Source organism: Lepus europaeus, chromosome 2 (genome assembly GCF_033115175.1).
Source record: "Lepus europaeus isolate LE1 chromosome 2, mLepTim1.pri, whole genome shotgun sequence".
NCBI lineage: Eukaryota > Metazoa > Chordata > Mammalia > Lagomorpha > Leporidae > Lepus > Lepus europaeus.
In genome coordinates this window covers 35,025,699-35,051,405 of record NC_084828.1, presented here as the reverse complement: position 1 = coordinate 35,051,405, position 25,707 = coordinate 35,025,699, and the positions used below count along the sequence as shown (strand labels likewise).

At 36.0% G+C, this 25,707-nt stretch overlaps 1 protein-coding gene across 1 annotated transcript in view; it reads right to left on the bottom strand.

The window, feature by feature from the left end:
* The window catches only part of ROBO2 (roundabout guidance receptor 2), a 622,866-nt gene that overhangs the window by 22,543 nt on the left and 574,616 nt on the right, over nt 1-25,707 (bottom strand). Inside the window, exons 20-25 of the mRNA XM_062175939.1 lie at nt 25,102-25,229; nt 19,812-20,093; nt 19,266-19,391; nt 13,789-13,945; nt 5,758-6,018; nt 2,524-2,729 (exon numbers count right to left, since the gene is read on the bottom strand). Coding sequence (XP_062031923.1) covers nt 2,524-2,729; nt 5,758-6,018; nt 13,789-13,945; nt 19,266-19,391; nt 19,812-20,093; nt 25,102-25,229 — 1,160 coding nt within the window. The remainder of the gene's footprint in view (nt 1-2,523; nt 2,730-5,757; nt 6,019-13,788; nt 13,946-19,265; nt 19,392-19,811; nt 20,094-25,101; nt 25,230-25,707) is intronic.

Below are 25,707 nucleotides of genomic sequence, written 5' to 3'. Positions count from 1 at the left end.
GTCTTTCAAATAAATGAAATATATCTTAAGAAAAAAAAAACACAAAAAAGCCAAATGGAATAGTGCCTTCTTGGTTGTCCATTTCATTCAGTACTATTGAACTAGCCTTACATGTCTGAAGAAAACAGAAGCACATTAGAACAGTCATCACCATGTTCATTTCTATGCCATCCAGTCCATAAAAAATCTACCCTTAGGGCTGTTACCATGCAAAGGTACATGTGCCTATACTTGCACAAAACAATACACATACACATACTCCTACACTTTCACAAACCCTGCACTCTCTCACACAAACACCTGAATATACTCTCTACAATCACACACACACACACATGCACAACTACACTGTCAATCTTTTACATTCTGTCCAATACTTACAAACACATTCATTCTATCTACACACACACATAACTGCTCCTTACCTATACTCACCTACCCTAACTACTCACACACACACACACCTATAAACACTCAGTCCCTTTATACACTCACAACCCTATCCCTGACACACATTAAACCCACACTCATAATCCTACAGACAAGCACACATACTTGTAATACACCCATATACCCTGCACACACCTTAGGTGTACTCACACTCTCTGTTTACATACACAACCTCTCCATATACTCACAACCTGTCTACATTCACACCTTTATATACACTCCACACACAATACCCCTACACTCACAGTCCCTGTGTACATATGCACATTTACATATACAGGAGAAAGCAAATTATATCTTTGATCACATACTCTCACTAAGCTATTGATGCATGAAAAGAAAGAAAGAGATTCCTATTTGACTACTTTCGTGTAGACTGCAACTCTTCGACTAAGGAGATGTATTATTCATTGCATAAAATCATTGTGCAATACATACCTAAACATGGAGGTTTTTTATATGGCAGTAATTAAGCAGTGAATTCAAGTAGGAAAACAGACTTTGCTTTCTTAGCAATAAAAATCTTCATTGGAATGAACATGACCCCAGTTACAGGAGAAATGCAGATTAGACAGCCTAACATGTTACTAACAGGTGAACATGCAAATACACAAGATGGCAAATCTCCTAATTTATAGATCCATTCATAATCTTTGACAATATAATATTTAATAAAAGAACTACATAAGTTATCACTATTTTTCACTGCATTCCTAATGGAAAAGAGTTCAGTACCATTAGTGAAATATGCAAAAATATGCAGAATTTTACCCTGAAGGAGATTATGCTAGAAATTGAAGCAAAAGGGACTTAATATAGCAGAGCACTAATAAGTCAGCTCTCTGCTTTCAAAGATTTTAACTTTTGCTCCATCACCATTAGATGGATCTGGGTTTCAAACCATACCAGTATACCTGTAGTTTTTAAATCTTAATTAGTATGACAAATAGACCAGCCTCCAGGGAAAGATGAGAAACTGAAATGTGCATTTCCACATCACACACTGGGTAATTCAGGAAGGAATGCAGAGATGATGTTAGGGGCTGATGCTGCTTTATCATTATCTCAGAGCAGCGTGCATCAGTATTTGCAGAATTCTAACATGTCGTGCAAACCCAGTGGAAGCTCAGAAGCTGTCAGTCCAGAAACGACTTAAATGAGACCGTGATAAAGCACATCCTCCACAAGATATGTGGACATGGTGGTTTTCAGAGAAGATGCAGTGAAATGCAAAGGTTAGACCTCAGTTTTAGTAGCTATGTCTTCACAGCCATGGAAGAGGCACGTTTTCTACATCAAGGAATGGATATCTAATTGAACAGAGAGACCCCAATGTTCACTTTTCTTCACCTTGCACACATTAGGGCTTTACATTTTCTTACCAAATTTGATCAATTTGAAAAACTGGAAACAGGATATGCCGCCCACGGTGGGCTGATCACTGGGAAAGTACCAACTGAAATCTGTTACTTGGTGAAGAAGGCAAGAGGAAATCAGAGGAGTCCACAGTAAAAATAACTGTGTTTCTTGGAGAAGAGCAGTGATTGTATTCAGCAATAAATACATGGTTTATCTTGCTACACGTTTTCTCTACTCCAAAAAAATAAATAAATAAAAGCTTGTGCAACCTTACAGAGGCTTACTCTGAAGACTTGCTTATTTTCATCAGTGAATGACTTTACAGAGGAATATCAAGGAGTATTTTAAGATTGCATTGACTCTATATGTTGCTCCTGATACACAAAATATATCATTTCTAAAAGTCAAGGTTTTTTTTTTTATGTAATAGACTTAGTTCCCCAGTAGAGTGAACTTTTCATGAAAGCCCTGGATATAATTGAGTTTTCTTTCATGTCTTTAAAGCTTGTTAAAATTCATGAATTTTCTTATCATTTTTGTGGCAAAGCAAAGTATTTCCAAATCCTTTTTGAATTTTCTGTTAAACATTAACATACTTAAAATGTTACAGAAATAGATGGAGTGCAATAAATCTTCCATAAGAAAGTATTTGATATTTGATGCATTTTAATGTTGCAAATAGGTCAGTTATTTGTATTAAATCTCGTCCGTTACCTGTCAGAGAGCTGTCTAGATTGTCCATACTGGATCCCGGTGTCTGGTCTAGTGCTCTCAGGGGCCTGGGGGTTTCCAAAGCTTCCTCTTCATCATCAGCATCATCATCTGCAACATCTGTTTCCAAGTCCGAAATCAAGGCTCCAGACACATAACCTAATGGTGGTACTGGTGGCTGTGGTGGTTGATTATTGCTTTGAATGTGCCTAGGATTCAAGGAGAGCAATTCATTAACATTCGGCAAGACTAATTAGAATTCGATGGTATGCTATAGGGACTAACACTGTCTTCTACCTCTCCACTGACTAAATTCGAAACTTGCCACACTTTCTTACACAATGGGCTATGAACACCTGCCTCACCAAACAACAGCCCTGGCACAGACTGGCAAATGCTTCTATTGGTGATCTATAGGTGAAAAATACAGAACCATTGTTTTTGTATAAATAACAGTTCTCCCATGATGTTTTCATGCAACATGGATGGAGAGGCACTTCCAAACAAGAAGGGCCAGGTCTTGTGTGAGCCCATGGAGGCTCCAAACTCCCACATGTGGAGTCAGCTGGGGCATTCTGGAAGATTGCTGGGTTGAGTAGTATCATACCTGATGTATGGGTATTCACAGCAGGTGAAGAACTAGTTTGTACATCTATTTAACAAGCATCCATCATACAGTTACTAAATAAGATACTGCTAAGTGTTGAAAGGTGGGTAGCACTGGACAACTCAAGTGAACACCCAAGCCTTTCTGAAAAGTAACAGCTAGAAGGCAGTCAGGCGTTTTATTAAGTTCTATACAACCACATGCTCATTTAGTTCTTACAAAAACTATGATCCTAAGTAAGAATTTATCCTTGACTCAAGAGAGGCTAGCCTTTGCCATGTACTACTGCGCAGTAATCTCTAAGCCTTTGGAATGTTTGACAATAGTGTCTCTGTTTGTCTGGAGGATTGGCTGAGTATACTCCAGAAAGTCAAACTTTTTTTTTTTTTTTGGGGGGGGGTGCTTTGATTCACATGGTATTGCCTGTGAGGTGGCTGGAGATTGAGGTCAGCCATGTTGGTAGACAATATAATCTATGTGACAGAGCCCAAATGAAGTCTCTGGACCTTGGAGCAGAGGTGCAATGCTCTGAGCATATGCCATGCTCTTTACCAAGAAGGTAAACTTGTCCATGACCTCCACTGAGGGAAGACACCTGGAAGTCCTGCTTTTGGACTTTCCCTGGCCTATTCTTCATACTTTTCTTCTCTTGGATGGTTTTAATCTACATGCTTTTACTGCAAAAAACTGTAACTCTTACCCTTACAACTTCTGGTTACTTACAAGACTTCTAGTGAATTCTTGAAATTTAGGGTAGGATTAGAGACCTCTAACTTGTACTTGGTGTCACAAGGTGCTTAATCTTGGGGACTGTCCTCTAACTGCACATAAGAAATAACTTAGCATTGTCACCATCATTTTACAGATGGGGAAACTACTGCATGTAAATGTTAAACAAGCTACCCAAGATCAGATAGCAAGTAAGACCAGGTTTACTTCCATGGCTATCCTTAGTCAAGAATCTGAGGGTGGCCTGAGTATCATGCTGTTTTAGGATTATTCACCTGACTGCAAAATGCAGCCAAATTTAAGAACCCATGAGATAGAATTTGTGCTTTAAATGAATACAATGTAGAACTCCATCAATGGACTCAAAGGGGATTCTACGGCTCTTTAAGTAGCTGACTTCCACTAAAAATAGTGATGTTTTATAACATGATGCTTGATGCAAAACAATCCTTTTTAACAATAGGTCATCTCTGGCCTTTTAGAAAAAAACATCTGATGACTGTTCAGGAAAATTTTTAAGAACTTCTAATCTGTCCCTTTCTGAAAATAAACCCCAGCCTATTTGTAACAAGCTTTAAGTGATATTCCTGGTCTAGGGATCTTTGTATGTATAGTTAGCTTTATCTAAAACTGATAGATTGCTTTTGAACTAAAACTATTATTTTAAAAATAAAATTTTAAACATTAACACCAAAAATAAGAATCATCTCATTATCAACTCATATAAATATATATCTCATTATCTCATTCTCTTATCAACTCATATATATATATATATTTATGTATATATAGCAAATACTATTTTTAGAAAATATACTCTGATTTAAGCACAAAGTATTAATCAAAAGAAGATTACTGGAGATATGTCACTGAAATTTCACTTTTAAGTCTAGACTCTCATATATCATTATTTGGGAAAAGAAAATAAATAAGGGAAAAACCTTAAGATAAGAGGAAAGTTGTATAAAATCATGAGAATTGATCTCATTTGTCTTTCTGTGAATTTTCTCTGAATAGTTAAGCATATTGTCTTCTATAGTTTATGAAAGTTTATGGAATTATTTTAAAAAAGGAATTTAGGATTTTTAACTTATTCTTGTTTATTTTTGGAGGGCTTTACATTTATTTGTACTAATATTGTTTCTATTTCTGCCTCATGTAATTCAACTGAAAGAGGATCTTTTATCTATTTATTTTCTTCCCATTTTTATTAATATATAAAGAGAACAGATCTCATGCTTGCATAGGTACAGTTCCAAGAAGATACCATCACTTCCCTCCTTTCCCTTTTTCTCCTCCACTCCCCTCTCCACGCTCCCCTCTCTTTCTTTAATCAGTTTTTGCAAAGACATAATGTTAATCCACTCTATATTCACAGGCTTAAATCACTACTAACCATAATATTCGACAAGTAAAAAGTAGGAAGACCACAGTCCACAGGAGTATACACAAGGGCTAAAAATACGAATCGCATCACAAAATGTCCGTTTCATTCCTACACATACTGACACTGACCATAAGTGATTTGCAGAGGCTACATTTACATATTCATAACCACATACAGAATTAATCACAGGCACTTTGAAGAATCTAAAGAGAGTCCTTTATTATGGCTTTGGAAGTAAGTTCAAGGCTAAGCTAATTGAAGCTAAACTGTAAATTAGAAAATATTTTGGTATAGCCAAAAGCACTTTATCCTTGATATTCAGATCTGAATTCTTGCTATGTATCACTAACTAGTTATAAAACTTTGGTCAAATTATTTAACATCTGTGTACTCAATTTCTTTATCTAAATGATTAAAAAGTCACACAAAAGTATTTTTAGCCCCAGATGTATAGTTCCATAGAATCTCTTCGATATTTACATGAAGGCTTGCTTCTCTTAATGAGAATAATTACCATGTTTGCTTTGCTAGGTCAAATTGATACGCCCTCGTCAACTCGTCCAGGTGAGCCTGCAGCATGGGCTGCATCTCCTCCCGTGGGGATGGAGTGAGTGTTGCAGTAGACTGTTGTCCAAAGGAGATGGCAGGAGAGGAGGCCACGCCTCGGACAGGAGGGGTTGGGACTCGGTCATCATCTTCTTCCAGTTCATCTTCCATACCCTGGTGCAAGTATGTTTGCACTGGTAATGGTGGGCACCAGCTATCGCTGTCATAGCTGGAAATTAAAGGAGGAAAAATATACATTGACATACATGTACACGTATGCCCGCACACCCCTACACAATTACACTGGCAGGAAACAGTAACAATATATGTAGTATCTAAAACATTTCCTCACTTTATTTCCTCCTAATCAAATTGTTGGTGCTATCATGGTAAATCACCTGGCTGTTATCTTAATTTCTAATTGTAATTACATCTGTTATCTCAGTATACCATTTAGTCTTAAAAGATCTTCTTAGCTAATTGTTACCCCACAGTTACAAAAGGCAATAACTTTCCACGGAAGTTGCCCATGTAGAAAAACCAAATTGCTAATTAAAGAAAATTAATGAATTTAGTGCATAGAGATGTTACTACTTCCTCCTGTTGTTCATCCCTGTGCTTCAAATGGATAGGCTAAGGAAATGTTGGAGCATTTTCTTTATTATTTTTTGAGATCCATGACAACTATTCCAAATGATATGCCACTAAGACTTCATTATAAAAATAGATTCAGTATTCCTTTGATTCTTTTAATATTCTTAGTAGAAAGTAATGTCTGTCTTTAGATTGACATTTGATTTCAAATCAGAAAACAGAAGTTGAAAATCTTTCCCTAAAAAAAAATCTTGTTACTATAGTAGAACATCTAATATGACATACACCTTTTAAAAAATTTAATCATTTTTAATACATTTGAACATTTAAAACAAACACTGTCTGGTCCAAAATGCAGAAAATTAATTCAACTAAACTTGTATACCCATTAACTGATTTTACAAAAGAGTACTAATCACAATTGCAAAACATATATATTGATGTAAAATGATTTCATTTTTATCTGTTTCAAGTGTTGGAAATCACAGATTTAATTTTTTAAAGATTTACTTATTTATTTGAAAGAGAGTTACAGTGTGGAGGAGAGTGGGGAAGAGAAAGAGAGAGACAGACAGACACACAGACATCCTTTATTCTCTGGTTCATTCCCCAAATGGCTGCAACAATCAGGGCTGGACCAGGTAGAACAAAGAGCCGGGAGCTTCTTCCAGGTCTCCCACAAAGTGGGAGGGGACTGAGTGCTTGGCCCATTTTTGCTGCTTTCTCAGGTACATTAGCAGGGAGCTGGATTGGCAGTGGAGCAGCCAGGACTTTAGTTGGTACCCATTTGGGATGCTGGCGACACAGGCAGCGGCTTTACTGGCAATGCCACAGCACTGGCCTCCAGATTAAATTTTAAAAAAGAACTCTATGACCTAGAATGCTTGTAATTGACTGTCCTGGTTGGATGTATCACTTTTAGTTTCTCCCCATATTCTCAATTTTGCCTACCACTCAATAATTTGTCTGTGAAAATGCTCGAATGACCTCAATAAAACAGCTACTTTCTTCTATCTGTTCTGTGCATCAAATATGGCTAAGCTGACACCACTTCAGATAGTTTTTTAAAATATTTATTTATTTATTTATTTGAAGTCAGAGTTACACAGAGAGAGGAGAGACAGAGACAGAGACAGAGAGAGGTCTTCCATCCACTGGTTCACTCCCCAAATGGCTGCAATGGCCAGAGCTGCATCAATCTGAAGCCAGGAGCCAAGAGATTCCCCCGGGTCTCCCACACAAGTGCAGGGGCCCAAGGACTTTGGCCATCTTCTACTGCTTTCCCAGGCCATAGCAGAGAGCTGGATCGGAAGTAGAGCAGCCAGGTCTTGAACCGGTGCCCATGTGGGATGCCGGTGCTTTAGGCCAGGGCTTTAACCCACTGCGCCACAGCACCAGCCCCCAGATAGTTTTTATAAATTATCAAAATGAATCTCCTGCTCAAAATATTTAGTTTCTTTTCATTTGTTCTTTTCCATCTGGGTGCATTCAACTACAGAATTCAACTTATTTCAAATAAGCTATTCTCCAATTTTACCTATCTTAATCTTCAAAGTCCTCCTAGCTATAGGCAAAATCTCATATCTTTTAAAAAATTTCCTGATGAGACCAACCAGTGCTGATAGATTACCCTCCTGAATGTCTATGACAATAGTTTTGCACATTTATTTGGAAGTTGATTGCATACAGTCTTATGCTATTTTGGATATTGGATCCCTTAACTGTTGTCTGGTTTATCTCAGTGTTTAACTTTTACATTTCTTGGTGTCTTTTGCACAAATGGATTTAACTATACCACAGTTAAGGTACAGTATTCATCCTATTTAAAAATCATAGGTCATAAGCATATGTGTGGATTAGAGATGAAAACACACAAATTGCTCCATTAATAAGAATGCATAGCTTTCTTTCCTTAGCTTACTTATTTGGCTTTAAACATCATATAATTAAATCACACAGAAAAGGTGTCTAAAAAGAACTGCTTATTTTCAATATGTGCTTGCCGTTATACTTCATCAATAGTTACAATTAAATTTACTCTATAAAACTTGTTACAAAAGAGCACTTTTTTGTGCACCAGAAATTTAATAGGTTAACTTTCCTTACTTACACTGGCTTTTCGCCAAGGATATTACACCTTTGAATAAAGAAAACACATGTTTATAGATTCAATCTTTCCTATGCAAACAGCCAGTTATCTCTTAAAACTTCCCTACTCCATAAGTGCTAAACTAATTTTATTTCTAATAATTTAATAGAGCTATACATTGGGAATGAAAATGCATAGAGGATATAAGAGAAAAAATGGATGTTGCATGCATCACGTATGAAGGTAGAACAGACAACGTGGAACTACTTAAACTTGATTCAGTTTTTGTTCTTCAAATAATTTCAGGCAAAGGAGAGTATTTCAATATAATAATTGCTATTGACATCATTCAGACACATTGCATAATATATTAATTGTCTAAAGCTAATTTTCTTAGCTATTCCACTAAACAACAAAAGATGTTATCACCAATTGTCCCATATTTTTTATTTGCAAGACAATCTAGAACAGGAGTAAGAAAACTGTATTCCTATGGGGTAACACTGAGAAAGGTCTGTGGATTTATGTAAGTGGTTGGTGCCAAAAGAGGAGAAATGGAGAGAGATAAAAACCAGAGCACCAGGCGAGGTTTATAAAGGAACAGAAGTGAAATTAGGATACGGTGCCTAGCAGATGATGAGAAGATCCTTCAACATATCTGGTATCTACACCTTCCTTCATTCCAAGGAAACAGATACTTAGGCTTCATGCAAATACTGCAGAAGGATGAACAAGTCACAGAAGAGGTTAAATGTGATGAAAAACTGTAGTTCTGTGTTCATGGGTTCTTTCATAGTTTCGTATTTACATCTTATTTGAATGATAGAATTTCAGCTTTTCTTACAGCAACATAAAAAAAGACTATGAAAATGTTGCTAATTCCCAAGCAAAGGTCTTTTAGCCAACCTTTCCTAGAGAAGCTTTTGTTCTTTGACATTGCCAGTGAAGCGAGAGACATCATATTATCTGCCAAGCCTGACAAATAAGGATAAAAATGACAACAAATCAATGCTGCATCTGAACTAACTTGTTAAAGGCCAGACACAAATACCAAATTACTAATAAAAATACAATAAAGTTCAACACCCACAAAAGCTGGCCCAGCTCTAATTATAGTAACAAGACAAAGAGGCTGTTTTCCACTTAATTAGTATTGAATTCTTCCTAGCATCATATGACTATAATAAAATGCGTGATAGTAACTAGACACTAATGTATTTTGACACATTTTTGTCAGGCTGAGAGAGACCTATGGCTGATAAAAAACATTTATCATCATGGCTATATTACTGAATTAACAATTAAATATTTTTTGGACAATAATTTGCACTGTTGAGCTGTTGCAGGTAAATGTGGACTAAGAAAGGCTCAGAAAAAAAAAAAATACTGAAGATTTTAGGAACAATCCTAAACATAATAACAAAAAACTAGCGACAATTCTTTCAAGATTATCATTATTCTCATTTCAGAATATCTCCTAAATCTTCCCTTTTCCCTCTTTCCTTCCATCATTAGCACAGTCTACACTCCACATTTTCGTGGTCCTGGTTATTGTGCTGCAATATTCCACCTGTACTGAGGCTCAGAAAGATCGGAATCCTTCAATGACATACGTGGTTCAGAGCTGGCCTGAAGACACGTTCTTCCATTATCTCCTAACTTGTGCAGGGTTCAAACTCAACAAAGCTCATAAAGAAGCTACCAATTGCTGAAGGAAACAAATAATTCAAATATAATGTGTTAAGTACTACAAGAGGAGGAGTTAAGTTTAAGAAATAATGAAAAAGAAAGCAAAGATAAATAACCTTGACTAGAATAGGGTAGAGTTTTGGAGGGAAGAGAAATACACTATTTGTTATTCCCTATTTTCTCATCTTTTATTGTATTTATTTTTTGTCTTTGGTCAGGGAATATTCTATTTGCATAGAAAAGGTGACATTAGTAACGTTTTATTTTAGTTGTTGGTTGTTGCAATCAATTCTACTGCAACTACTGGTTGTTATCCCTGTCCTTTGTTTTCTATCAGTGCTTGGCATCCTAAGTCACCCAACTATGGGTTCAATATTTTGTGACTAAACAAATCAAGACTCACCTCAAAAATCAACTTCTAGGAACTTTACCCTGGCTTTCCTGGAAAGTGCAGTTGCCTCTTTCTGTTGTCAATTTATTCTTTTGTATACATTGCTCATGCAGACCTTATGCAACAGTGTGTGTGTGTGCATTCGCATGTGTGAGTGTACAACAATGCATGTGTGTGTAGTTAGTCTCCTGTCTTGCTCTGCCTCCCTTTCCTGTGGGCTGCTTGGGTAAGGGATCACTTACTATGTTGAGTATTCACCCCCGTGCTTTCTGCTGATTCTTTTCCTAACATTGGGCATAACACTTCCTATGTTTTTGGAAAGAAAATTGCTTAAGTTCTCTTTAGGATATATTAAAAAAAAACACATAAAAATTGTATGTCAGCATAGGAAGAACAACTGTAGAATCCTTTATTGTCACAAATGAAAAATTATTGAAAATAAACTACCTAAAGTTTTTGAATTTCTTATACTGAGAAACTGTTAAGCTTAAATTGTGTAGTTTTCAAAATAAAGCATATAAAAGATTCTATAAAAGATCTCTTTGTAAAATACTTCATGATAACATCATAAATAGCAAAGTGTAATCTAAGATCAATAATCTTGCCTTTTCTTCTCATAATAGATAATGAGAAAAATATATAAATAATATATCAAGAAATAGACTAAACTCTCTCCAAATCTACTTATTTGTTCTTGCCATATTGACTTTAAATGTGTTTTTATTATGAACAAAATAAGATCTTACAAATGTTAGTCTTTACAATTGGACACTGAAGTATAAGAAACTGAATTTTTCTTTCAGTAGACAGGTTAAATGACAACTGAGCATGGTTTTTGGTAAGAATGGTAAGTCTTTTCAGCAAATACTAGGTATATAGGCAAATAAGAACTGAAAGGTAAATAAGAAATCAACTATTCACAAAACACTATGAATATGTGAGTATATGTGTATGTACATATACACAGATATGTATATATAAATGTACATATAAGCAGATGAGTTCCATATGACCTTAATCTGATTTCTCCTATTAATATCTCAAATTAGTGTTTGTCACAATGGATGAACTATATCCAATTTTCCCTATTTTCATCCATTTTCAAAAAATCTTTAGAAACAAAAATTTTCTAACATCATCCATTATGACAATATTAAAATAATTTATAATTCTCTCACATGTAGAAATAATTTTATCTTTTAAATACTGAAAATTATTTGTGTCAAAAAATAAAAATCTTACCAACATTATCATTTCACTTATTAATACTTCCAGTTGTACTGCTGAGTAATAAAATCACCTGAGAAGTATGCATTTATTTTAATTAGATTAGTTTTATTTCAGTGGGTAATGGGCATTATTACAGTCTCTATGTTTTTGTCAGTAGACTGAATGGAAACAGCAGAAAGAAATGATTCCCAATTACCCACAATTTTCATGTGATCTGAGTTCAAGGCTTTATGCTTATAAGGATTTAACAAGCACTGCTTTCTCTTCGCTCTTTTCAAGTTCCATTTCCCCATTTTCTGACTATACCTTTTAAAATTCAGATTTCCAAACCTGTATTAACATTTCCTTGTGGAATACACTTCTCTGGTCTTTCTTTTCTCAGGATTCATGTGACACACATTTATACCTTTGCTATAAAATGAGATCATGATATAAAGGAACAGCGTATAGAGAGTTTTAATTTTTTTTTAAACTCAGAGAAACAGGGTATGCTCTTGGTTTCCTATTCCAAGCATTTTATTTATGTTAAAATAATAGTCATTTGCATGTTTATGGGCATTATAATCCCAGCCTAAAAGAATGAAGTCCATATGGGGGATAGAAAGACATTGACAAAAAAAATCTGTGTGTATATGTGTGTTTACCTATACTTGCAGGTATTTTTATATCTATATAATACATATTACATATATGATGTATGAGGGTACTTTTAAAAGTTTGTGGAAAAATTGAATTAAAAGATAAGTTTAATTTGGTTCCAAAATATTTTAGAAATCTACGCATAGTTTTTTCATAATACCCACTTTCCAGGGAACTTTGGAAGACCTCATGTAGGCATGGTTTCCACAATTGTCTTCAATCCAAACAAACTTAATTTCATTTCCCATGAACTTTCTGAAGTACCCTCGTGTGTGTGTGTGTGCATAACCTATCAAGATGAAAACACAAATGACATCTTTGGAAGGAAGCAAATAGAGAGTTGCAGTTAGGAAAATGAATCTGGACACCTCAAGTATACAGAACGAAGAGAATAGGGAGAAAAAAATTAAGCCTGTACATGTTGTCTTTGTTGAGAAAGAACAAAAAACATTATCCATTTAAACTGAGATGTTTTAATATCTAAATAGTTCTTAATAAAGAAAACCTATGAGAGAAAACTGCCTTCATTCTGTATTTCAGGGTTCAATAAAGGCTTAGTCAAAATAAAGTGACCTGGAAAATATAAGAAAGAGATTTAGAATTATTAAAATAGAAAAAGACATTGAGCATGTTTCTTTCCATTTTCTTTTGTTGCTGTTGTTTTGGAAATAAAAAAAAAAATCATGTCTTTGTGTTTAAAATCAATTAACACTTAAATTTTATAGCAGACAACACACTAACTTTTGAGAGATGTTTGGGAAAGAATTAGGAACTGGTCACATTTAAAGGCCCTCAAAAGGAATTTTCTCACTTAAAAAGGTTTTGTTATAGGGTGTACATTGGCTTAAACCTCTTTGATTGTTCTGGCCCCTAAATTCCCATCAGAGCTGATGATTAAAGTTCTACCCACTGGCCAGGTCCCTACAATTATCCCATTGTAACAGCCCTCTACAGCGGCGCCCTGCTATGGCCAGGCATCAAGTCATTAGGGAACGGCACAAGATGATGAAGCAGGTTATTTTAATTCCCTTTTCAGCATCTCAGGAGTGGCTCTTTAGTTCACAGAGCTGTGGGTACTTGCTTTCAAACCAACAAGCAATATTATAAATGGAGGCTGCATTATCATGATTGCAGGCAACCTCAGGCACTTGAAGGCCAAGGATGCTCAGTCCTCAATACGTGCTGTTTTTGTATTTATCAGCTAAAACACAGAAAGACCATGCCAACATGAAAGGAGAGAAAAATGCAGCAAACAGGGTGGGAAGAAAGCAAAGAAACAGTAACTGAACACAGGGCAAAAATGAATGAGAAAGAGGTATGCGGCCTTGGCCATTTTGTTGGTATGTTGGTATATAAAATATGCTTACCCATTTTCTTGCTGTTCTACCGCATAGTGTTCTAGTTCTGTGCCAGGAAGGGGCTGAACTGGGGGAGGAGGTAGAGGCACATTGGCCCAGGCAGATCCATTGTTTTTCTGTGGTTTAGAAGAGTTTTTATTTTTCTTCTTTTTTCCACCTTTTCCACCTGAAAGTAAGAGTGCATTTACTCAGAGATGCCAACAATCAGAAGAAACAGAGTAAATCAGATGGGAAGATGTATTTATGTTTTCCCAACACCAGAATCAGTATGTTCGAGTTGGTAAAAGCTATAAACAATGAAATGATATAATCAGAAGAACATTTTTATAAATCACTCAAATTGATATTGTTTCTTTCTCGTTGCATTAACTGCAGGCCTGAATAAACCAAAAATATGGCTGTGAATCAAAAGCACATTTATTGATTTATTCGTGTCTGCTGCTTCCACGTTTTCATTGTTAGATGAAATAATGGTCCATAACAAATTCTTTTAAATGTCAGATTTTAGTGCGTTTATAATGCTCTTTTGCATAATCTCTCTCAGTGGAAAATGCAGTGTCTAAGGATACAGCCTAAACTGTTCCATTAGAATTTACTCAATTTAATTAATCCAAGAGAGTAACATTTTTCTCTCAAAAGTCACTGATAAAAATCAATCAACAACAATCTTGAGAATACCTGCAAATCTTTCACAATGATATTTTTCTTAGACTTGTTAAATATGAGTGGCACAATTATCTTGGCATATAGTCAGTACAGTTCCCAGCTCTTTTTAGCATAACATTTTGTAAAATTCCAAAAAGGAGGAAAGTTAATGGAAACACAATAATTAGTCTCAGTACTACTTGTAATACAAATGAATCCATGCGCAAAGCATTAGCAGAAATTAAGTCAGCAATCTGTAAGCCAGATACTGGGGCAAACATGGAACTTAATGAAATATAAAAATAAAATTGATCCTTTATGCAGCTTTGTACATTTTACTCTTCCAAAATTAAGCAGATGATACTTCTTTATAAAAAGGGGGTAACAGGAATGAGTACTTCTTGAATGAACCTAAGTGACTTCTGCCGCTTCCAACATGGACTATAGCTATCTCTGCCCAAAACATCGTATTTGCCCCTTGTTCTTCATCTTTCTGGAACTAAAAGCTGTGAGCAGAAGATACTTGTAGCAAGCCTTTCAAGTCATATAAATATCAATGCGTTCCACTTATCCCTTCTTCTACTATCACTAATCTGCATTAGGCAAATCAAAAGATTAGATAATTTACAACTAGTATATTTGAGTGTTAGAAATGACAAAAATTGTTAAACAAGACATGTACAGCATGGCCCATAATGAAACTGTTATGCTTTCTCTAGAGCATGCACAAATCCATACATATTTACAAGAGCATCCGTGCAAACCCACTGCTTTCACCTTTCCTCTCACTGCTTATCTTTGGGAAAAGAAAAGTTATAAAAAGGCAGGACAGGAGATATCTTCTGCATAGGTTAGGGCTTGATCTTTGGGTATGAAGACTAGCTCCCCTCTTGGCAAGTGGCTCAACAAAAATCCCCTCAATTTCTATATGTGTAAGATATCAAATTAATACTTCCTTGAGTTAGTGTGGAATTTTAAGAAATAATGCTTAAGTGTTCACAATGTACAGAATGCTCAGTAAATGCCAATCATTGCTGTTCTTGCCTGCCGTTTTTATCTTAGAGCAAACCCAGCTTCTGTAGTTTTCACAATCTTTCTCCATTCCCAACTTCTTCTCTATGCCTATTGAGTATTCCAGAAATGGTGTGGCTGTCAGAATAACAAATTAGATTGAACTAAAGTCTGTGACTTTTCTTTCAAGTAGATAAAACTAAATCTTTTGTTTCCTAATGACTCATCAAACATCATAAACAAGGACTGAGTTTCTTCTTCTATAGCATCAGAATAATCTATTTGTGCTTTCCTACTTGTACCTTGTTTGTTTCTTGTATATTTACATGTGTACAATTCTTTTTTTTTTTAAACAGGCAAAGTGGACAGTGAGAGAGAGAGACAGAGAGAAAGGTCTTCTTTTGCCATTGGTTCACCCTCCAATGGCCGCTGCGGCCGGCGCACCGCGCTGATCCGATGGCAGGAGCCAGGTGCTTCGCCTGGTCTCCCATGGGGTGCAGGGCCCAAGCACTTGGGCCATCCTCCACTGCACTCCCAGGGCACAGCAGAGAGCTGGCCTGAAAGAGGGGCAACCGGGACAGAATCCGGCTCCCCGACCGGGACTAGAACCCAGTGTGCCGGTGCCGCAAGGCGGAGGATTAGCCTAGTGAGCCGCGGCGCCGGCCACATGTGTACAATTCTTTACACTCATCATAACTCTTTTAGAAATGTGATCACCACCAGAGTTGAGTGACAGAAACTGAAAAGGTCCTAGATCTCCATTTTATAGATGAGGTTCTGAGGTTCTTTCTACGTCTTCCGTGGTTCACATTCATCCAGTGGGAGAGAGAACTCGGAATTGAGAATGCAGTGCCTTTACTGAAAATGACTTTTTCTAGAGCTCTCAGTGAAGACCTTCCCTAAGTCCAAGAAATAGATTCATGATCAACTCTTCCAGCTAACATTCTGAAAAATGTATTTTCAAAACAGAGCTGATTCACACAGGGAATCTGTAAGGGTTTTCCATTCAACAGCCATTTTCCCCTCTTTCATTGAAATTTCTGTTCTTTCATTGTGGGCACTCAGGGTAGGATAATGATAGTATAAAATTGCTAGTACACTGAGTATCAAACAATTTTAGGACTTTTCATAAATAAATTACAATATAAAATATGTAAGGTCGTTCAAAAGTTTCCCTAAATCATTAAGCTAGTTTACTCAACATATCTCCTCCAAGCCATGAGCTAAGTGATGGGCTCTTAGCATGATGGTGAACAGGAGACACAATCTAAGGCAACTCAACTCTGTATTAGAGAACTGAAAATTAAGTGAAATCACCAGTCTGATGCTGCCAATTGCAACCAAAGAGAGAACTGCCTCTAATATTTGTTTTAATATTTTAACTGACACATAAAAATTGTACATATTGATGGGGCACCATGTAATGTTTCATACATGTGTACCTTGTGTAATGCCCAAAACAGAGGAACCATATCTATTTCCTCAAACACTTTTCATTTATTTATAGGGAAAACACTCAAAATCCTTTCTTCCAGGCTTTATTTTATTTAAAAAATGTGCTAATGTCACTATAATTACACATTATGCAAGAGAACACCAGAACTTCTTTCTACTATCTAACATTAGCCACTCATCAGCCCTCACCTCTCTTCCCCGTGTATTTTGATGACTTGTAAACATACTTGACTCCTTTCTTTTCAACTCAAAATGGAAATATTTGGATCTTGTTTAAATCTAGCAAATCACTTCCAATTAAAGAAAATTAGGAAAAAATTTGCTTGAATATTTAACATATAGTGTACTATTGAAAAGCACTGGTGTATTAAGATACAGTTATTGTTACCAGTTTTGTTATCTAGCTATATAATATTTACAGATAAAATTATCATTGTAGATATCATTTTGAAACAAGTTTTCTTTTATATGTTTTAGTGGTTGGATTTATAGGATTTAGAACAGACATGCGTAGAACCTATATAATGAATAAATCATAAAAGCAATTCAAAGAAGTTGAAACATGCAAACAATTCCTAAGCATCCTATTTATCATTGTGATTATGTGAAATTGATTACATTGATGTACTAAATTAAGATAATCTGTAACCCTATATAATTAGTTATCCATAGGGCAGTTATATCTTAAGTTTGAGCCACAAGAAGCATATTTTTTATTGTAAGAATAAAACAAAAGCTCTGTGATTATAAACTCTATTGGATCAAATTAAAAAGGGAGTAATCACTTCACTCTCATGTATTGAAGAATGATTTCTATCACCAACTTAAGTAATTTTTATTCAAATGCAGATGAACTAGTTAATATAATGCATATATATATGTGTGTGTGTGTCACTCAGGATATTAATAGATTCAAAAAGCAGCAACTGCTATTGTAAGCAATGTTCTGTTCACAATTACTCAAAGATAACTTTTAAAATGGTATGTCAATCAACACATATTTAATGACAGATTCACAGGTCTTCTGTAAACCATTGATTATAGCATACAGATTTTTGATATATTCCTGAGACTTTACATATCTTTAATGAAATAAGAAGGAAGTCAAGGATAAATTAATTTTAATTATTCAGAAAAATCATGAGATTTTTACAAATAATCGACAGTAAAATTGACATATAAGGTCATTAAAAAAGTTCCCTATATGATAAAGCCAGATTAAATTCATAACAAGTGTTTAAAGTTTCCTTGATTCTATAATGTATCCCTGCCAATAGGCAAGGAGAGTGACTGACTCATTTTGAAGGGAAGACAGAGCATTAACATTTCAGTCTTAGAGGGTTCTATCTCCTGAGGAAAAGCAATGTAGTAAATGTTACCCTAGTGATGTAAAAAAAGTTAACTCATTATGGCCTTGATGCCTGGTAGCCTGTGACATGTCACATTTAACACATTCTAATCTTTTACTGGGAACCTGAAATTAAAGAAAATAGCATACAATGAATCTGAACACATTAGTAATCAGAGTCACAGAATTAATTAGAAATATTCAGATAAAGCCCTCTATGCCTGGTGAGTATTCCAGTGTGAATGTTATGATTGGAAGGTAGAGTGAGTCTACTGCAGTTGCCTTATTTTACAGGCATCAGTTTTGAGCAAGAAAGGTGTCACTGACATTACAACTGGTGTACATTTCTGTCCAGTAACATTCTGCACATGTACTTTATAATATGTATGTTATAGATTATCACTTATATGATATACCTCAAATATATATTAAAATTTACAGCATAAGATAATGATCAATATCAAAGTTTATAGGGATTTTACTGGCTATTAAATATTGATAGCAATTCCCTATGTTAATAATCCTGTTTAGTGCATTATTATGCCATTCAATGTACACTAAATTCTATTACATGATATTTTGGATAGATGTTTAAAAAATAGGAAGTCATATCACTGGGATCCTAATATTATGAGTAGCCCCTAATTCACTTTCATTTCAGTTGAATTCGGATTTCAGTACCCATAACATGGAACTGACTTTCATGTAAGATGTCATTATAAAGTTCTCTCGACTCTTAGGTAGGTTCAAGGCAGATCAGACTCATCTGCTCTTTAATCAATAGTACTCACAAAAGAGAATATTTTTCTTTAAAGACATCTTTGCACAATAAAAAGGTGACAGTGAGTTTTATTCCCTCTACCGCCACCTCGCCAGAGCATGATTTAATTAGGATAAAGTACTATCTTCATTTGAAAGATAAATGCCTGACATAGAGTAGTGATTCTGCCCTTCTTCATGACGATTAGGAACACAGGTCATATGCTGGTGACAAACAAATAGTTCTCCTTACTGTGATGAGACCAACCTGAGAGACTGCCACTCCTTTCTGAGCTGTTGTGAGAGCTGGTGGTGCTGAAATCCTGTGACTGGTTGTGTGGCATTCTATTAGACAATCCCTCAGCCAATCGGTAGTCAGGGATGTAAAGTAAGGCTAAGGGTTAAAGGGCAGAGGTCATAGTGGTATTATGTGATTAGTTCACAGCACAAGCCCATGCAGAACATGCAGTTAGCAACTCAGAAGCAGATGTCGGGGAGAGTGGAGGAATGTTTTTGTCTATCCTGTCCTAATGGAAGTAGAGATGGATTGCTGGTCATCATATTGGAAAAGAGCTAAAGGAATGAAACCGATAGGTGTTGGTGTGTGATGGTGGCAGTGGTGGCCGAAGACGGTGGTGGTGGTAGTGGTGGTGGTAGGGATTGTTCAAGGTACTGAATACATGCTGGTATATCTTTTTTGGTTTAGGAAGTAAACCTGGTAATGAGTCACATAGTCAAACAACAGACACCAACTTCTATCTCATGCACAAATGATATGAAAACAACTCCGCAGGAACACAAGGACCTGACTCACCATTGTTACCTTTGTTCTGATCAGGCAGAGAATAACCAAATCCCATCAGATCTGTTTTTTGCTGAATGGAGCTTTTCCACTGTGGATCAGGCAGATCAACAGCCAGTTCATGTATGCTGTTAGAATGCAAGATCTGTGTCGTGGCATATGGGGTAGCCTGTGTTATTTGGCTGGAACTGTTATAAGTGGTTTTGGTCGTGAAGTCAATGCTGCTATAAATGGCTCCATCTGAGAGCATTGTTGCTGTTTTATCCCCTTGGCCTGGAACTGGTGGCAGCACATCTGTGGGGAACACAGGGGAATGAAACAATTTAATGATGCACAGGAAGCCCCAAACTATCAGGACTGAGGATGAAAAATACATGTGTCATGCAGCACGTTTGCATTTCCGCTGAAACGGGCTTCATGAGCCAATGAAGGGTAGATGATGTACAACCATCGCCAAGCTATCAGCTCGGTGACAGGCAGGCCTACAGCTCGCCCTTCATGTCTCACTGCTTAACGGACCCCTTCCCCCATTTGCTCCAACCATGAATGGGAAGTTTGGGATATTTCACTACTGCAAAATGCATTCAGGTGTTCATTCTGTTTCAGAAGCAACAAAAGTGCTAGCGTTTCCCAGAAACAGCGATAAAAGAAGCTCTACAAATCAGAGATGAAAACATCTCTTTTCATTTTACCCCAAAACACACGGACTGCTACTGCTGAATAGTTGCAAAGATTTCCAAAACTACTCTATCTTGACTAGAATGTACATTTTTTTGAAGTTTTAACTTGCTGTTCATATGATCTGATGTCATAGCTCCAGACAGGGAAAACAACTAATGGTAGAAAACATTTTTTTTCTTGGATAACAAAGGAAAATTTTCATGAATAAGTCATTTTCACAATACGGCAGGATTTAACTATAGAAAAAGCAATCTGAGTGATCAGTGAGTTTAATTTATGCTATCAACTCTTAGAAGTGGAGAATTATAGTTTCACGTTGTAATACAGCAAGAGTAAAATTAAACTTCAGGAACAACAGTGAATATAAATCAGTCCATTTATCATTTTGGTATGCTGAATTATCTTTACACGATACTTTATAATTCAGATCTGCCACCTTTCTCCTGAGCTCTTACTTTCTCTTTTCAGAATAAAGCTTCTAAGTGAATCTAAAAAGGAAATCACTAGATAACACTATTTTCAATCCTGTAGAGTTAAGTGACACTAATTATAGTACATCCCTTAATCATGTATGTTCTAAAACCTCACTTCATGGGACTTAAGGTCATCTAACTACTTGACTTCATTAGAAAAAATTTTAAACTACCTTAAAACTTTTAGAGTTGATGATACTCAGTAGCATCTGAAAGATTCACACAGAAATATTGGTTTTGTATTTTCATCTTATAAAAGCTAAAATTTGTATTCTTTAGCATCAGTTACAGGAAATTTATGTTTTGTACACTATAATTTCAATCTTTCTGATGGTTTTGAAATCAAGAAATGTAATTTGCTTCACAATTAAGTGGATATGTATTCTGTTGAAATAAATATTTTACACACTTATCATTTTGATTGTTAAACATATCCAAATTTATAACATTTCAGCAGGTTGAAAACAAGTGAACTTGCTTTTGGAGTTCAGAATTTCACAACTACCTTCTTGCTCATTTTCTTTTAAGTATAAAATAATTATAAAATTTGATGTTGAACAAGCATAGTTCACTTTCCAGTGTAAGTATCACTTTTGTTCTTAAAATGTTTAATATTTATTACATTAAGATTGGACAAAATAGATCCCTCACTCTGGGTAAGTTTTCAGACTTCTCTTTTTGACATTTCCACCAATTTTTTTGATGATGAATAAATAGTAACTAGAAATGATTTTCCAACTTGGATCCCAGTTTCAGATTCTTTGAATTTGAGGATTCCAAAGCTTTAGTTTGAGATTGTAAAATACTTTAGCTGCAAGCTTTTGCATAAAATAGTTGTGTGCTCAAATGATAAATTATAGAGTAAACTGGTTCAAGAATGTAACTCCACATAGTACCGCTCTAAAAAGCCAAAGCTAGTACAGCTCTGGAAGCCAAATCTCTCTCTCCCTGCTGCATTAAATTATAGACAGTTTTCAAATCCAAGTGCTTTATATTGATTTGGGGGCTACCCATTTTCTTCAAATATTATTTGATCACTCCCACGTTTTCAAAAACGAAACTGAATTATATGCAAAAATTGAAATATTGGAAGATTATGCATGAATATTTGGATGTGGAGGAAAGTTCTTCAGCATCAGATGGTTTGGAACTCTGGGCAGCTTTCCTGTCAGAAGGCTGGACCTGAATAGGTGCTGCCATCTTTAGGCAGGATTTTCTATTTTCCATCTCTCCCAGTTCTAATTCCCCATCTAATGCTGTAGGCTGGCTGACTGAGGCTTGCTAACACTGGTGTTTGAAACCTCGCAATTATAGAAACATTACACTCTAGCCGGAATTACTGACTCATTTGGTCAGTAATTGTCAACCCCTTGGTTACCCTTACTCTTATGCATTTATTATTTTTGACCTCATACAGTTATTTTTATGAATAGTTGCCTTCTTCACTGAATTATACGTTACTTGAGGACAGGAATATATGGCATTTATGTCTGCATTTTTCATAATTCCTCACCTGTTCTTGCAAAGAGAGTAAGCACTTGTTGATTGGTTACGTGAGTTTGTTAAGTTGGCATTGGCAAATCATGATACAATAATTAATAAATTTATTGTTCAAATACAATTTTCATTGTATCCAGACATGCATTTGGTATTCTACTCAAAAGGGAAAATGTAGGATATGTGGTTCTAATTGGATCTGTTGCACAGTCATCCACGTTAATTCATCTTTGAGCACAGAGGAGTCTAGGCTCGGAAAGCCGACCTGCATCCTGCACCCAGATCTCAAGTTATTCTTCTTGATAAACTTTAGTTTCTTGACTTTTAAAATGGAAATGATTATCAGTGTCATGCAAAATTATGCAAAGCAAATCAAAAGAAATCTTGCAAAAAATTTCGACAATATTTCTGGAAAATAGTAAATGCTTAAAATGGCTATAACACTGAACAGAGATATAATAAACTGTGCAAAGATTTTGTGCTGGCCTTCATGTTCACCCATGAACTATTTCATGTCATGAAACTGAGGTAGAAATAGGAGAAAAAAATTTGCAAATTTACAAAAAGTATCCTCAGTTTAAATTAAACCAAGACATTTTGGATGTTAATGTAGCCACTAAAAACTTTTTTTAAAAAAGTGTTTTTTTCATCTTTGAGCATTTCTTTCTTGATATAAAGATAAAATAATGTACTATTCTGACACAACAGATAAAAGCAGCAGCTAGTCCTTGATTGGTAAAAGCTTTGGGGACAGAATTGTTTTTGGCAAAATCGGGGCATGTGCCTTTCTCAGTGAGGAGAGGCTCAGCTACAGAAATCCACCATGGTTGAGTACCAGCCTACATGTGCTCCAAGTGCGGTCACTCCAGGGAGGCTACCGTTCAGAGTTTCTGGGCAAGTGAAAAATCCTACTTGAGGTGTGCAGGTTTGCAGAGGGAACAGGAAGATATGGAGTCAATAACTTATTTTCTAGTCTCTCACTTACTCCACTATGCCGACTAAGCACTGATTGCATGCCCCACTCTGCTGAACCTGCAGAATCATCTTTTTAATCCTTATTACACACCTACAAGCTAGGGATGGTTATTGTCTATACTTTATTTGGAGAAGAGGAGGGAGTCCTTCTTATAGTTGGTTTTGACAGAATGCAGACTTAACGCGATATTAGTAACTCCACTATTTGAAATACCACATTTATTATATTTAAATGTATTGGTAATTCACTCTTAAGGAGACAATGCCAGTATCCATAATTATTTTTCTAAGTCAATATGGTTATGCTGAGATACATGTGAAACGCATACCCTGAGGCTTACATCAGTCTCTGAATGGCTTAGCATTGCCCTGGTTTTCCTGAGTTAACTCTAGAAATTGTAAACTCTTCCAGTGAGATGATCCAAATTTGCTGGGATTACATCACTGTCCTAATTAATCAGCCCAATTTGCTCCTCTTACTCTGTTCTCTACCTAGCAGCAGACTGGATGACCTAAACATTGCATGGACTCCAGCATTCTCCTCTTAAGGATTCATCAACAGTTTCTGGTTACCCTTTCAACAAAGTTTAAACTATTTTTGTGACTTAGAATGTCCTCTGGTATCCATATATCTGCATTTTTTTTACCACCTCTGTGGCCTGTACTTTATGTTTGAACCATTAGGAAATTCATCCATTCCTCAAATAGCTCAATGTCTCTCTTATTCCTGGACTTTAAAATATGGTAATTTCTTCTCCACACACTTTTTCATATTTCAATTAATTTCTATTTCCCCTTCAGACATCCACATAATTCTTCCTTCATAGAGCTCTGTGACTCCCAATGGTAGCCTTTTTGGCAAGGCAGTGCAAGTCCTTTCACTGTCTCTTCCATCATTGAATGATGGAAAATTAAGATGAACCTGCCAAGCCAACCAAGGGAGTGACAGGCTTCCTTCTCTGCCCATCCTTCTCTAATCCCATCTCTTTCCTATTACCTGGATGCAACAGTGAGTGGGTCAGTGGGCTGTGGTAGTTATTTACAGGGGGTCCAAATTCATCTCCTTATAAAATCCTATCAAGAAGATTACAACAGCCAATTTTGGAAGTTTTCACATGTCAGCTATTTATTATTATTTTTCATTTGGGATACCAGTTGTCAGTTATAGAAGTATAAAACGATCTCTCCCAACTTGTGGTCATACTGACCTGGCTATCTTTTCCTTACATGATGTAGTACATGAGAACAAAGATCATTTCTTTATATAACATAATTACATTACACTTTTATGTCTGCCATATTACTAGGCACAGAGGAGGTGCTCAATAAGTATTTGTTGAATGATAACGTAGAGATGTGAAATGTCTAGATCAAAAGTATAAGCCCTAATTTATCAACAGAGTTTTTGATCTCAGTAACCCTGTACTAATATTGCAGAAAACAAAATGTATCATGAATTGTTATCTTCTTATATGGTAATCACTTCTTTAAGAACTTGGTTTCACTCAAGGTAATATCAAGACAGTATTTCTTAGCAAATGTGTAGGACTTTAGTATCTGTGCTTCATGAACTTTAAATATGGGAGAAAATATTCCTTAATATATATAACCATAAATACATACATTTAAATAGAGGAGAGTTAAAACACAGCATTTTGAAAACCAACACAGCTTACCTCCACGGCCAAAATTCCCAATTTCGTTTGCGCCACTGTTGCTGTTGTTTACTGGCAAGCTTGTGGCCGGCCATGAATCAGCAAGCCACGGATAACTGGGATCACCAGCATTTAGAAGACCTGGGCGGCTAAGACAGAAATTAGAAGGAAATCAACATATTGAACTCAACACAAGTTTTTGACACCTGGCTCTTGCCCTAAAACAGGTTAAGGCATTTAAGAAGATTTTAATTGACTTCAAATTAAAATGTGTAAGCTCCCAAGAATTAAGGAACTTCAGCAGTTCATTAAGGCTATATATAGATCAACCGTCAGTGGAAGCACAGAGACCTTGTTTAGGATTCTGCCCACAGCCCAAGGAGTTCAGTTGTTTGCCCTGAAATTGGAGGGAATCAGTTACATAGTAGCACTTATGGGGTGATGCTAAATTGGTGTCCCAAGGGAACAACTGCTCAGAGTGACTTTCCAGGATCCGCCATTTCCAGGATTTCGGACGATTCCTTCCATAATTCCTGAAGCCCCCATATGAATCAGTCCCCACTAGGTGGTAACCCTTGTTGTGAGCTCTCATGCTTAAATCAGAGGCAAGGAACTTCAAGGAAATCA